Source organism: Monodelphis domestica, chromosome 5 (assembly GCF_027887165.1).
Source record: "Monodelphis domestica isolate mMonDom1 chromosome 5, mMonDom1.pri, whole genome shotgun sequence".
NCBI lineage: Eukaryota > Metazoa > Chordata > Mammalia > Didelphimorphia > Didelphidae > Monodelphis > Monodelphis domestica.
The window spans coordinates 321,624,783-321,640,170 of NC_077231.1; the positions used below are offsets into that span (position 1 = coordinate 321,624,783).

Genomic DNA, 15,388 nt, shown 5'->3' on the forward strand with positions numbered 1-15,388 from the left:
GAATAGCCTTAACCAAATGTTTTAAGGTAGAGTTTGAGCAGTTTTAAGATTCACACCAGAATGGTTGAATTAATTCACAATTCCTCCAACAATGTATTAGTGCCCCCATTTTGCCACATCCTCTCCAACATTTGTCACATTACTGTCCTACTGGCTGATCTGATGGGTGTGAGGTGTTACTTCAGAATTGTTTTCATTTGAATTTCTTAAATTGAGTGACTTAAAACATTTTTTCATTTGATTGTTGATATCTTTGATTTTGTCATCTGAAAACTGCTTGTTCATATCCTTTGGCCATTTTTCAATTGGGGAATAGCTTGGATTCTTATAAATTTGATTTAATTCTCCATAGGTTTGAGAAATGAGAACTTTATCAGAGAAATTTGTATAAAACATTTTCCCCAACTTGTTTCTTTTAAATCTTGGTTATGCTGGTTTTGCTTGCATAAAATCTTTTAATTTAGTATAGTCAAAATGATTCCCTTTACATCTTGTAATGTTCTCTGTCTCTTGTTCATCAGAGATTCTTCCCTTCTCCATAGATCTGCCAAATAAACTCTTCTTTGTTTTGCTAATTCACTTATGGTATCACCTTTTATATCTAAATCACATACCCATTTTGACTTTATCTTGGGGTAGGGTGTGAGATACTGGTCTATACCTAAATGCTGCCATACTGTTTTCCAGTTTTCCTAGCAGTTTTTGTCAAAGAGTGAGTTCTCTCAAATGCTTTCTTGGGCTTTGGGTTTATCAAACACTAGATTGCTGAGGTCATTTGCCCCTAATCTGCTCCATTGATTCACCCTTCTATTTCTTAGTCAGTACCAGATTGTTTTGATGATTGCTGTTTTATAGTACAGTTTGAGACCTCATACTGCTAGGCTACTTTCCTTCACATTTTTTTTTCATCCATTCCTTAATATTCTTGCTCTTTTGTTCTTCCAGACAAATTTTGTTATTTTTTCTAGTTCCATATAATATTTATTTGGTAGCTTGGCATGGCACCAAGTAAGTAAATTCATTAGATAAAATTGTCATTTTTATTATGTTAGCTCTACCTACCCATGAACAATTAATGTTTTTCTGATAGTTTAGATCTGACTTTCCTTGTGTGAAAAGTGTTTTGCAGTTGTGTTCATATAATTCCTGTGTTGGTCTTGGCGAGTAGATTCCCGGGTATTTTATATTGTCTAGTTATCTTAAAAGGAATTTCTTATATCTCTTGCTGCTGGGCTTTGTTGGAAATACAGAGAAATGCTGATAATTTATGCAGAGCACTATTTTTAACCCTTTCCTTCCACCTTAGAATCAATACCGTGGATTGGTTCCAAGGCAGAAGAGCAGTGGGGCCATTTGCCCTGTGTCTCACAGGTAGAGAGAGTCTGACCTTAGATTTGAACCTGGGACTTCCCATCTCTAGGCCTGGCTCTCAATCCACTGAGCCACCTAGTTGTCACTGGGCTGGCTTCTGGGAGAACAAGGGCTCCCAGTATGATTGGGTGATGAGTGTGGGCTGCCAAGGCCAAAGCAGTTCATCAGCAGGCTGACCTGGGGGCCTGGGGGGGGGTGTGTGTGAAGTGTTCAGGCCCAAGTTGCCAAACTGGCAGTGCTTGACCCATTCCCAGCAGGTGATTGATAAATGTTTGCTGACTGACTGACTGAGCTACTCTGGTGGAGGGAAACCATGCTCATGCCATCCGGAATCCCCTAAGCAGTGCAGCACCCTATTGGGAGGTTCCTCTTTCCTGCCTAATGGCTGCAAGGAGAGCATTCTCTGCAGAACAGTGCAGCGGTCCCAGGAAAGCTCTCCCATTGCCCAGAGCCCTGCCGGTCCCTGTCAGCCCTGCCCCCCCCCCCCCGCCCCACCCCCCACCCCGCCTCCATGGCGGGTTGCGTTTTCCTGCTTGGCGATTTCTGCTTCATGGCAGGCTTTTGGCTTTTGTTGCCCCTCAGGAGATATCAAACAAGAGCCGGGGATGTACCGGGAGGGCCCCACCTACCAAAGGCGGGGTTCCCTTCAGCTGTGGCAGTTTCTGGTGGCCCTCCTCGACGACCCCTCCAATTCCCATTTCATTGCGTGGACCGGCCGCGGCATGGAGTTTAAGCTCATCGAGCCTGAGGAGGTGAGTTTTCCAGGGAGTCAATAAGCTTTTTGAAGGACTGAGAAGTCCTCCCCCACCCCCACCCCGGGGAAACTGAGTCCCGAGGTGGTAAGGACATCAATGAATGTGATGGAGTTTATGAGGCTCGGGTTACAGTCTGCTCCTCGTGCTGGGCTTGGGGCACAAACCCCGAAGAGCCCCGGCCCTGCCCTCCAGGGGCTCCGACTCCGGGAGATGCCAAGCAAAAGGGTGCAGGAAATGGGGAAGAAGGGTGGCTTGATCCGTAGGGTATTCCCTGGGCTTTTCTAGGGAGAAGGCATTTGATTTGGGCGGGGCCAGGGCGGGGCCAGGAAGACAAGCCCACCGGTAGGAGGATGTGGGCAGTGTTGGCCGGCGGGGCCCAGGCAGGAGAAGCTGAGGAGTCCAGGGCCACGGCAGCGGTCTTTCTCGCTTGTGGACTCACTGGTTGGGCCTCGGCCTTCAGAGAAGCCTGGGGAGCCACAGCATGTTGTCTCCAGAGCCTGGGGAAGGCTGGATGAGGCAGAGGAGGGGCAGCCAGGACCGCCCACTTTCACTCATTCTTAACTAGTCCCAGGTTTCCTGGGCCCTTCCTCAAAGAATTCAGGGGGAGGAGCCACCGGAAGTGGGCTGCAGGGGAACCTCTGAGATCCTGGGTGGGGGTGGAGGGGCTGATGATAGAGCTACCGGACATGACCGCCCTGGAGCAGCAGAGGGAACAATGTTCTGATGCTTCTGTTCCGCTAGAGTTGGCTAGGTATACAGTGGATAGAGCACTGGAGTCAGAAGGTCCGAGTTCAAATCCAGCCTCAGATACTTCCTGGCTCTGTGACGCTTGAGTAGTCACTTCACTTCCCTCTGACTCAGTTTCCTCAATGGGAACATTTGGGTGCTTGTGAGAATCGAACAATAGAATGTAGAGTTTAGTCCAGCAGCTGACAAATAGTAGGTGCTTCGTAAATGCCTCTTCTTACTGCCCCCCTCCCCCCAGCTCTTACAGGACTGTCAGGTCACGGGGAAGACTGCACTCCATGCTGGGGGTGGCTCCTTGGCAGAGAGAGAAGCCCCAGAGCCTGGCTGCAGCCCCCAATGGCCTCCGAGCTTTGTCCACTAGCCTTGCTGCTGCTTGATGTGGATGGCTCATTGTGCTGCTGGCCAGATCCTGCAGGGCTTTTTAGCTCAGAGATCCCATGATTCCGTGTTTCTAATGCCAAATACTGGCTTCCTTGTTTTTCTTCAGTCGTGTCCCACTCTTCTTGGCCCTATTTGTGTTTACTTAGCAAAGATACTGGAGTGAGGGCAGCCAGGTGGCTCAGTGGACTGAGAGCCAGGCCTGGAGATGGGAGGTTCTGGGTTCAAATGTGACCTTAAAATCTTCCTCACTACATGACCTTGGGCAAGTCACGCACTTACCCTCCATTGCCTAGCCCAGAAGAGCCCCAAAGCTCTTCTGCTTTGGAACCAACACACAGTATTGATCCTAAGATGGAAGGGAGCATTTACAAAAAGATACCAAAGCGGGCTGCTGTTTCCTTCTCCAGCTCCTTTTATGGAGGAGGCAAGAGGGGTTAAGGAACTTGTTCAGGATCCTAGGGCTAGAGAGTGCCGTAGCTGACTCCAGGCCTGGGGCTCTCTCCACTGCACCACCCAGCTGCTCTCAAATCCTTGCTAAGAGAAACTTGTCCCCAAAGGCGATCGATGCCCCCAGGATGACCCCAGGAGCCCAGCGCAGCTCTGCCAGATGCCGAGATGGTGCAAGAGCTCCTTGAGCCCTCCCTTCCTCATCTAGGAAATGGGGAGCGATGCCTGGCCTGCTCACCTTAAAAGAGGACCCATTGTGAGAATAAAATGAAATGGTGGAAGAATAGAGAACCCAGAAATATTCAGGCTAGATGTGAGCAACAGTAAGACAGAAACACACCCAAGGGAGGGAAGACCAAACCCACAACACCTTCCTAGCCATGGGAGCCATCCCAGAGTGCACTTGGGGGGGGGGGAGGGGGGCCTTCCTTTTGAGGGGACTTTAAGAAGATGGAATCTGGATGCTGTTTATTTATTGGGCTTCCCGCAAAGAGGATTCTCATTCACAAAGATGCCCCTGAAGATCTCTCTTTGCCTGCATCATTTGTGTTCATGGTTGTCTGCCCTCCCAGCAGAGTGCAGGCTCCTTGAGGGCAAGTTTCCTCCTCCTCCTCCTCTCTCTCTAGTTTGTGATATAAAATACATGCACACACACACACTCTCAAACACAGACATAGGATGGCTGAACACCCGGCCGCCCCGCCCACACACTTCTTTTCCTCGGTGTGATCAGAACAGCTGTGATGACTGTTCTGACTCCTTAATCTGAAGCCCAGCATGCCAGATCGCCTCGTTCTGGTCTCTGCTCTTTGGAGACAGCTCCTCCTCCTCCTCCTCTCCCTTGGGGTCCGGCCCATTACAGAGGTTGGCTTTTCTTGCAAACGTTTCCTATTCCAGAGGTTTCCCAGTGAGAAAAGAAATATTTAGAAAACATGTATTATTCCATTTGGCCACTGATATTTCTTTCAATAGCGGCTTGCCCTGTGAGTTAGCAGCTGGCTGCAGACCATTGACCAGGGCCAATTTCAGAATATTTTATTTAGGGGAAAGATGGCAGTAATGTCAGTGTCATCTCTGTTCCTCGAGAAAATGATCAGGAAATAGAAGTTTGGTGTTTGTTTGTTTTGCTTTTAATTATGATTTGGGCCTGATCTCCTATTGGAGGAAAAGAACCTCTTTGCAACATTGTAACTCATCCACCCGAAAGTTACAGAGTTGTATATTTCCAACCCACATTGTTTCTTTAGTGCTGAAAGACACATCAGTAACTGACAAAGTGTCTAAGGAAGCAACACAAGAGTAACCATTGGACAATGCAGAAATAGCAACAGAGAAAGAAAATAAACATTTTTTTTTTCTGATCTGGAAAACAAACACTGTTTTCAGCTAATCTTTAGTCAGGGATTTAGGAATAGACTGATGTGGGTGTCCCTTTCAGGGGGAGCTCCAGGCCTGGAATTCCCGATGTGGTCTGTGTGCTTTTGAAAAATAGCATTGCCCATATAACTGCGCCAGTCATGTCCCAATGTAATCTGTTTCCTTTGTTCATGCATCACAAAGCCATCCTCTGAAGAGGGGGTTTGTGGCTTCACAAGACTTCCAAAGGGATCTAGAGCACACACACAAATTAAGAACCCCTTCTTTGGCTCCTGCCTGGTTCTCTTCTATTCATATAATAACAATCACTAGCATTTATATAGTAATTTAAGGTTTGTAAAGTGCTCCATACATATTCTCTCATGTTGTGCCCACCACAACCCTGGGAAGTAGGTGCTATTATTAACCCCATTTTATAGATGAGGACCCAGAGGCAAACAGGTTACAGTGACTTGCCCAGGGTCACATAGTTGATAACTGATTATGAATTGGAACTCAGATCTTCTTGACTCTTGGTCCAGCACTCTGCTCGTCTGAGGGAACCCCTGCACTCTAGGAACTTACAGATCAAAGAATGAGACAGCTCATATGAGTGAGGACATTCAAGACAGTAGACGGGAGGTATGCTTAGAGGGCATAAAAGAAAGCAAGGCGCCCACCCACCTTCCCAGGCTTTCTTCATGTTGTCCCACCGTCCTCCATGTGCGCTCTCCCCTTCTATTGAAGCAGCTCTTGGGTTTTTTGGGTAGCACCCCCATTCCTGGCTCTCTTCTTCTCCCCTGCCGGATGTCCTCCCTCTTCGCCTCCCCTTAGTGGCTCCCCCTTGGGAGCCCAGTTCAGGTGCTGCCTCCTACCTAAGGACTGGCCTAATCTCCGCAGCGATTGATTGGCAGGTGCCCCTTCTGGCATTGGGGGCCTTTCTGGGATGGGAATTAGGAGCATGTTGGATGCCCCCCTCCCATGCACAGCACAACCTAAACCCTTGTTGCAGGGTTACCCTGTATTCCTCGGAACTGGGCTGGGCCGCTAAATGCTTTCTACAATTGAATCGGAGTGAAAGCAAACATCTCCCCCAGGAGTGAGGAAAAGCCTGCGCGCCTTCGGGAACCCCAGCCTGTTTGTTCCCTTTGCAAAGCCTTCTCTTATTTCCATTAAGTTGTACCCCAAACATCCGACAAAGGGCTCTATTGAAGAGGTGGCTGCATGCCTGCTCTGCAAAGCATCCCGACCGACCGCAGGAAATGCAGCTCACCGGCCTTTGTTTCCTCCCTGGCAAAATGGGGGCGGGGAGTGGGGGGGGCGGCGAGTGGGGGGGGCGGCGTGAGGATTTAAAACGAAGAAGCGGCTCTCACTAGCACGCGATGGGAGGTGGCAGCAAGACCCCGGCTGGCTCTTGCCTGTGACCTTGGGCCAAGTTGGCCCAGGCCTCGGGGCAGAACTTCCTGCTCATCAAAATGAGCACCATAATATTTACTCAACAATGTTATAAGCATCCGCGGAGACCTGGAAAGCAAGCGGGAGGACGGGGTTCAAATTCTGCCATTGAACCCCTCCACTGCCATTTGCTCTTGTCTGACAGGGATTGGGATGCCTGGGTCCCGCCGGCCTCGAGGGCTGTTCTAAGGCTCTGGGGCTCCCCGTTATTAGTGTTTCCAGGTAGACCCCCTTCACACTGGTAACAATAGGTGAGAGCGAGAGACCACATAATAGGAAGTGAACACATCTGGGTCCTTATCAGCTTTGGTTAGTTCGCCTCTTTGGGGGCGGCTGGGGAGCCGCCTGCGGATCAGGCTTCTTCTCTTTCCGTGGCAGGTGGCCCGGCGCTGGGGCATTCAGAAAAACAGACCGGCCATGAACTATGACAAGCTTAGCCGCTCCCTCCGCTATTACTATGAGAAGGGCATCATGCAGAAGGTGAGTGGGCGCCTCGGGGCGCGCAGAAGCCCCTGCCAGGCCTCGAGGTCCTCCTCTGGCCAGGCTGCAAGCACACGCCTGCGCCTTCTGCCCTGGCTGAGAAGGTTTCCCCAAATGTTGCCACGCCCCGCTAACCGCAGGCTGGCCGCAGCCTCAGGGCGTGGCTTCCTCTGTTGATAGGTGGTGTCCAGTTTTCTGGGAGCCCTCTTGGGCGGCGCCCTATCACCTTTGGAAGGGATGGCAGAAAGCAGGCTTCTGGGCCAGCCCTGGGGCTCTTCTCTTCTTCCTGGTATTGAGGAAGAGCCTAGAGAAGTCTTTCTTGGGAACTTGGGATTCTTGCCTTTGGATCTGAACTCAGGGCCTCTCCCCTAGAGGCTGCTGGGGGAATGGCCACCTCTGGGCTGTATTTCATGTGGGCTGGTGGTGGCAGTCCTAACGAGGGAAGTGGGGAGAATGGGACAGCGCCAGAGGGAGGGACACATATAACAACCCCCCCCTTAGGCCCCATTGGGGACTCCACTATGAATATAGGCCCCCATTAGAACTCCTTTATGCTAAGCCCTAGAGATACAAGGGAAAAGGCTCCCTGCTCTCTCTCAAGTATCCAAACAGAATGTATGTCTCACACACACTGCTTTTGTAATCCAGGGAGGTAGCTTTCCAAGGTATAGAGGGCGTTTCTACACTGGCTGATGTCCCCAGTGAAAGTCAGGGGTGAGAATCCTCTCTTCCCCCCAAAAGAAACCCCCACCAGGCAGAGAGCCCGATTTCTGCAGAGATCTTTGTGTGTTCCCCGGTTCTTCCAATCTGGGTTTATTTTGTAAATCCACCTTCGGGAGCAGCTCCTGTTTTACTGATGGGACACCCCCGGGGCCTCCCTTCCCCAGGCCTGGCATGGCTGCCGGGACCTCAGACTCGTCCCCCAGGCCCGGAGCCATCCAGAGCAACCCCTGCGGTAAAATGGCTCAGCGGCTCATTGTCTTGGCCAGGAGGTTCCCTTCCCAGGATACAGACATGCAAAGCATCATGGCACGCAGGCTAGAACGCAGGGCGAGGGCTCTGCTCCATCTCCCTTCCCGCATTTGGACCTCTGGGCCCCGGACCGTGAGCCCGGGAGTCCGAAGTGGGCCAGGCTCGCCATGGCGGGGACACTAACTTCTTGTGGGGCTTGTTGGGTCCGGTTGTCCTCAGGTGGCCGGAGAAAGATACGTCTACAAGTTCGTGTGCGATCCCGAGGCGCTCTTCTCCATGGCCTTCCCAGACAACCAGCGCCCCCTGCTGAAGACCGACATGGAGCGCCACATCAATGAGGAGGACACCGTGCCTCTGTCCCACTTCGACGAGAGCATGGCCTACATGCAAGATGGCGCCTGCTGCGAGCCGCACCCCTACAGCGAAGGCTACGTGTACTAGCCACGGGACCGCACGGCTGGGGGGCGACCCCTCCCGCGCCTTTTCCTCTCTCAGCAGACGTGGAGAAGAAAAGAGGAAAACTCTTCAGTCCGTTTTTTAAAGAATAGTCACCACACACACACACACACACACACCCGGGGGTTCTCCTGTTGCATCATCCTATGGTCTGCCATGGACAGAGCACTTTACTAGAGGGGGGAGGGGAGGAGTCTCAGCATTGATTCGATGTAACAGGAAGAAGGTGGGGGTGGGGGTGGGGATTCCTTTTTATGTAGGCTTGGGAAGGGGTCATACCGGTTTGAAGTACAATGAAGCTATACCGTGTCTGTTTTGTTTCCTATCAACATAAGATAATGTACATTTTCTCTGGGTAGCCCCAGTACAGTTCATTCTTGCTGTAGAAAGAACCACTGAGGGAGGCTTGGCAGAAGAAGGGAATGCCTCGAGCATTTGTCCTGTCATGTCCAAGAATCTGCAGGTGTTGGGGAGAAGATCCTGCTCGCCCTGCGCCTGGCTTTAGTGCTGGGGCGGGGCGGGGCGGGGCTGGGCTGCATCTACTCTGTTTCCGGATGCATTTAAATAATGCCATAAGCATCCTCTCACCTCCCTCTTCCCCTCCTCTCCCCTCCCTCTTCCTCTCTTCCTCGCGCTCTCTCTCCCTCTCTGTCTTTCTCTCTCTTCCGTTGTCTTTCTCTGTTTCTCACTCTCTCTGTCTCTGTCTCTGTCTCTGTCTGTCTCTCTGTCTCTGTCTGTCTCTCTCTGTCTCTCTGTCTCTCTCTGTCTCTGTCTCTCTGTCTCTCTGTCTCTCTGTCTCTCTGTCTCTCTGTCTCTCTCTCTCTCTGTCTCTCTGTCTCTCTGTCTCTCTGTCTCTCTCTCTCTCTCTCTCTCTCTCTCTCTCTCTCTCTCTCTCTCTCTCTCTCTCTCTCTCTCTCTCTGTCTCTCTCTGTCTCTCTCTCCCTCCCTCACCCCCTTTCCCCCTCCCTCCCTCTCACCTGGCTCCCAGAAAATCTCCACAATGGGCCATTTTCTCTGAAGCCCATTGTGTCTGCTACAGCCCTTCCTGATTGGCTCCCTAGCGGAGCCGCAGACCAATGGGGAAGCCCACTCCAGGGAGGATGGGGGCTTCTGCTGTCCGTCCGTCTGGGGTGCTGGTCTTTTTCTCCGGGCCGAGCTCAGCTATTTAACCAGAGGAATTCACTGTACTGGGTCCATATCCAGGCCCGCTGTCGTAGACGCGGTGTGCACTCCTCCAGAAAGACTATCCAATACACTAACTAGGTACTTTAGTCCTTTTTAGAAGCCGTCCGTCCGTCCGTACGTTCGGTGCCCATGAATATGCATTTAAGCCTTTTCTGCTGTGTTACGTTGATGACATATATAAACACTAGATAACGCTAACGCTTCTGCTGCTGCCTTTTCTGTCCTGTTCTCTTCGAGGCTCAATTGACAACGACCATTGATAAGCAACGCCTGCCGTGACTACAGGTAGCATTTCAGGACAAAATAGATGACTTGAACCATTTATTGCTTAGAAAATCGCTTATGCCCTAGCTGGACGCTCAGCAGCTTTCTGTGCATCTACGAGGAATACTGAGCTTCGGCTTGCTGAGGGCTGCACTGAGGGCACTTGGGTAACTTTCCATGGAAGGGGGACTCGTTGATAGACTGCAAGAACGCTCTGAAGTCGCTGCGGGCCGCGGTGGTGCCGGCACTGACGTTATCCACTCACTTGTCTTGGAAGCTCGCTGGAAATGGGTTGGGAAGCAGATTTCGAGTTGGGGGTTGGTCTCTCTTTTTCCTTTGGTTTCCTTTTTTCCTTTTGGGAGAATCAGGAAAGCTGGATGTTTTATGCCACTCGGGGTGAAAAAGCGATCTCGGCCGTTTTTCATTTGCCTCTTTAGGCTCCCCTTTCTCCAAGTCCCCTTCTCAATTCAAGGAAAGGAAACGAGAAAGGCTGGGAAGCAGGGCGCCTCGGAGGAGACCCGCTGGCACAGTCAGCCCTCTCTGAAGGGTGTTCCCGACGGCACCATCAGTGACACCACCGAAGAGTTGAGGGATGTGAATTCTCTCCCACATCTCCATTCTGGGTGGCCATTGAACTCTCCAAGGCTAGCAGTGATGGAGGCCCCAGTTAAGAAGAGGAGACCCGAACTCTGGACAATGGACACTCAATCCTATAAGCAACATATTCTAGGCATGTGTTCTTCTGTGCACGTGAATCGGAATAAATGGGTTCATGGGGATATCTTGGAAATTAGTTATATATATGTATCTATATATATCTATTTTTTTGTCCCTCCTAGCCTGAGCTCCTGCAGCCATTGACTTTGCTTAAAAAAAGAGTGATCGAAGAAGACTCAGCACACATTTTAGTGGGATGGCGATTGGGATCCCCAAAGTCTGGAAATTAGCTTTGAGGAGATTCATTGAAAATCCCATCCAAATGAGTCTGCCGAGAGAATTCTTTGCTAGTTTGGGTTCTTACATGTCAGTGTAGACTAGAGCATCTCGAATCTGGAGCATAAGGGGATGAAACAAAGTATCTGCATCCATTATGTAATTAATATTTAAGGATAAAAATATATGTTATGCTGTATAAGGTAGTGACTCACTGAATGAAACAAGAAACCAGTCCAATGTTAAGTCATTTCCCAGCAAAAGAAGGAAAAAATATATAGATATATATATATATTTCATTGAACTTTCAACTCTTTTAAAAATGTACCTAAAGATTTATTTAAAGTTTTGTTTTTATTCCACTTTGGTTTTGTTTTGTTTTCGGGTAGATTAATAAATCTGGCAGCTGATTTCTGCAAGGCTGTTGCGTGTTGAATTTCTTACTGACTTGGCTCCTAACAAATGGGAAGTGCTGATGGGTCTCACTGTCATGCCAGCCTTGGGAAATCTGTCCCCATATGTCTTCAGTGGGCGCTTATCGCCTCTTCCTTTACGTGCCGATGGAAACAGAGATATCTGCCATGGCTGGATCCAAGGCTGCTGGGGGACATGAAGGAGAGGTGACTCTTGAAGCAGTTACGAGAATGACATTAGTGCCATTCCAAACCTGCCCCTGCAACATCAGGAAAGCCCTCGAGTTTGAAGTAGAGGAATCCTCCTCTTTTACCCATGAGAAGATTAAACAGCCAGGTAGATTAGGGAGGTGTATGATGTTCATGGCCAGGGAGAGGAGAAGGGGCTGCTGGATCCCAGTCACCAGATTCCCAATGCACAGCTTCTTGTAGGGGACCCCACAACTGCCTCATTCTTACTTCCATGTATTTCCTCCCATAATGGTACTTGCTACCTCCATTCAAAGATTTTAGTTTATGCTGCCTTTCTTTCTTCTTTCTTTCTTTCTTTCTTTCTTTCTTTCTTTCTTTCTTTCTTTCTTTCTTTCTTTCTTTCTTTCTTTCTTTCTTTCTTTCTTTCTTTCTTTCTTTCTTTCTTTCTTTCTTTCTTTCTTTCTTTCTTTCTTTCTTTCTTTCTTTCTTTCCTTCTTTCCTTCTTTCCTTCTTTCCTTCTTTCCTTCTTTCTCTCTCTCTTTCTCTCTTTCTCTCTCTCTCTCTCTCTCTCTCTCTCTCTCTTTCTCTCTCTCTCTCCCTTTCTTTCTTTCTCTCTTTCCTTCTTTCTCTTTCTCTCTTTCTCTCTTTCTTTCTTTCTTTCTTCCTTTCTTCCTTTCTTCCTTTCTCCCTTTCTCCCTTTCTCTCTCTCTCTCTCTCTCTCTCTCTCTCTTTCTCTCTCTCTCTCTTTCTTTCTTTCTTTCTTTCTCTCTGTCTCTCTCTCTGTCTCTGTCTCCCTCCCTCCCTTTTTCTTTCTTTCTATCTTCCTTCCTTCCTTCCTTTTTTCCTTTCTTGCTTCCTTTTTTCCTTCCTTCCTTTTTTCCTTCCTTCCTTTCTTGCTTTCTTCCTTTTTTGCTTCCTTCCTTTCTTGCTTCCTTTTTTCCTTCCTTCCTTCCTTCCTTCCTTTCTCTCTCTCTCTCTCTCTCTCTCTCTCTCTCTCTCTCTCTCTCCCTCTCCTTCTCCCTCTCTCTCTCTTCCTCTCCGTCTCCCTCTCCCTCTTTGTCTTTCTCTCTCCCTCTCCCTCTGTCCTTTCCTCCCTCCCTTTCTCTCTCTTTCTATCTTCCTCCCTTTCTCTTTCTTCTTTTTCTTTCTCTCTTTCTCTCACTTTACCTTCCTTGCTTCCTTCCTTCCTTCCTTGCTTGCTTTCTTGCTTCCTTTCTTCCTTCCTTCTTTTCTTGGTTTCTTTCTTGCTGTCTCTCTCTGTCTCTCTCTGTCTCTCTGTCTCTCTGTCTCTCTGTCTCTCTGCCTCTCTGTCTCTCTGTCTCTGTCTCTGTCTCTCTCTGTCTCTCTCTGTCTCTCTCTGTCTCTCTCTGTCTCTCTCTCTCTCTCTCTCTCTCTCTCTCTCTCTCTCTCTGTCTCTCTCTCTCTCTCTTTCTCTTCCCTTTCAGTGCCTGCAGTCTATGGGGCAATCAATTATAGATCATTTAAGAATACTTTTCATATCCATCCCTCTTTGTCACTACTACTAAGTAACAACAAGAAGATGATCCTGATCATTCCCAGTGCTTTGGTCCCATTGTGTTTTTCCCCTAAGATAGTTGATGGTCTCCTGGTTCTTAGTGTATAAAACTTATTCTAAGTACCTTGGGGACTAAATTCAAATATTGAAGGAAATGAGGAATCTGTGCTATTAGTTACCAGGGAGGATCTGCCTAGATAAAACATCAACAACAACAAAAGACAATTCTAATATTTGAATACCTTCATTATTAATTTGCTCCAATGAACTAAACAGAAAGGCTCTTATTTTCGAGTTTTTGCTGGTAAGAGGAGGTACTTGGTCCAGACAATGATTAAAGAGATCCAAAAATGAGCCATAGGAGCTGAGTGGATTTAGCAAATGGTTGTTGAATTGATTTGAATTTTGCTGTCCATGCTGAGGGGTTTTTATGAGCTTTTAGCAGGGCAATGCTTAAAGGAAATAATAGATTTTCAAACATGCGCTCCCTGGGAGTCTTCAGCCCCAAATACAATCTATCTGGAATAATAGGTAACTAAACAATTTTCAGATACAGCTTAGGAGGGCGAAAGGTGGAATCAAAGTCAGTAGTATTGATAAGAGGAACGCTTGGGATCCTGATGGAAAGCAATGATGGAAGAAATCAGAACAAGCCCATTAGACCACATATCTGTTGTAAATTGAGCCGGCCCCTGGATAGAGAGGTCTGTTGAGTCTCTTTACATACTGCCATCTTATTAATGCTCACAGAAAGATTTCTGGGTCTTGCCTACCCGGCATGCTGAAGGAAGTAAGGCAAAGGAGAACTGCATCTTGTGCAGCATTTCATTTTGGCCAAAGTTGTGCTAACTTACCTTTGGTCAGCTCGTGGAGAAAGATGGAAACAACACCAGAAACAAAAGCGCAAGTGAAGTGGAGCTCCTGGAAGGAGATCCTTGATAGGAAACGAGATGTGGGTCGCCGGGATGGATGACTGTCATTGTGGAGTTACACAGTACTCGGGACCGAGTATGAAATCGAAACATCCATGGACAGACATAAAAAGAGTAATTCAAAATATGGGATTCACTCAAAAATTATATATTTATGAGTTTGGAGGAAAACAAATTGACTCCAAGATGTAATGAAATTATGCTTAAGATTTTGAGCAAACTAGCATAACAAAATCATTATTCTGTTAAAGTATTTTTAGTACTCAGCTAGGAAATAATACATTGAGGAAAGTGAAAATAGCAGAAGGTGTCGTTGTTGTGAGGAACAAATAAGGTAATGCGTAAAGCACTTTATAAACTTTGAAATGCTAGTTATGATGATGATGATGATTTCAATTTGGAAAATTTTATTTAATTAATTTAGACCATTTTTCCATGGTTAGAAATGCTAGTTCTTATGCACTATTATGATGATTATTATGATTACATCCCAACCAATTTGAGCCCCTTGCTCAGAGATGGGGCCCCGGGGAGTTGGGAAGCAAGCCTTCACAGTCTCTTGCCTCAGTCAAGTTTGTGCTGCCCAACTGCCACATTAAGCCTCCTAATTGGCCATGAGGTTAATTCAGGGATGGCTTCACTTCCCATTCCAAGACCCATTTTCTTGAATGAAGCACTTTGTGGCCATCTTTGGGCCTAAATTCTGTTCATTTTAATCCATTGGATCTTTGAAATGGAAGGAATGCGGATGGTAATGGGCAGCCCCTGCACCATGATTTTGGTGACACGTGACTGCATTGCAATGGGAGCTCATTGCTGGAGTCAAGGGAAGAGCCCCCCCCCCCCCCCCATCCCCTCCCTGAAGCAGGGAGACGCACCTCCTCCCTCTCTCCTCTCACTCCCCCGGCCAGCCTGGTGTCCGATCCTGATGACCTCCTATTGCCATCTGTCAATCTACCGTGCGCTCTACCTCCCCTAAAAGCATCCCCTCCATCTAGTGTCTCATCAGTTCTTGCCCAGGCCATGACAAGCCTTGCAAGTCTGGGAGTGCAGAGCATTAGAAGCAAACCTTTGGAAACAAAGGATGGAATGAATCATGGCAACTCAGCAACCGGGCGTCATCTGGCCTCTTCCCCACCCCCAACGCCCCACAGTGACTGCCCTGCAACTAGCCTCTTCTCTTTTCAATCCACCCCCTACATAAGTGGTCAATTGATATTGCTATAGTACATGCTTGGCCACATCCCCCTTCTCTTCAAGAAGCTCCTTTCTGGCACCAACCTCTCCGTTGGCTATTCCAAGCCTTTGGTCAGCTTCCAATAGAAACTTCTCCTTATAGTCTTCCCACAGGCAATTAGGTGGCCCATTGGAGTGGCTAACATGTTGGAATCCGAGTAGAGAGGGCTAGAGTTCAAGTCCTGCCTCACACTTTCCTAGCTTTGTGACTTCAAGCAAGTTCCTTAGTCTTAGCCTCAGTTTCTTCATCTGTAAAATGGATCTACCTCATATAGCTGTTATGAGAAATAAATGCGA

The 15,388-nt window shown here is 48.3% G+C and overlaps 1 protein-coding gene across 1 annotated transcript; it reads left to right on the top strand.

Moving 5' to 3' along the window:
• The first annotated feature begins 998 nt into the window (after positions 1-998).
• Positions 999-11,221, top strand: ETV1 (ETS variant transcription factor 1). The gene is made up of 4 exons (XM_056800683.1): positions 999-1,008; positions 1,735-2,123; positions 6,891-6,992; positions 8,184-11,221. The coding sequence occupies exons 1-4, from the start codon at positions 999-1,001 to the stop codon at positions 8,403-8,405; spliced, it is 723 nt and encodes a 240-aa protein (XP_056656661.1). The 3' UTR covers positions 8,406-11,221.
• Positions 11,222-15,388: the final 4,167 nt, after the last annotated feature.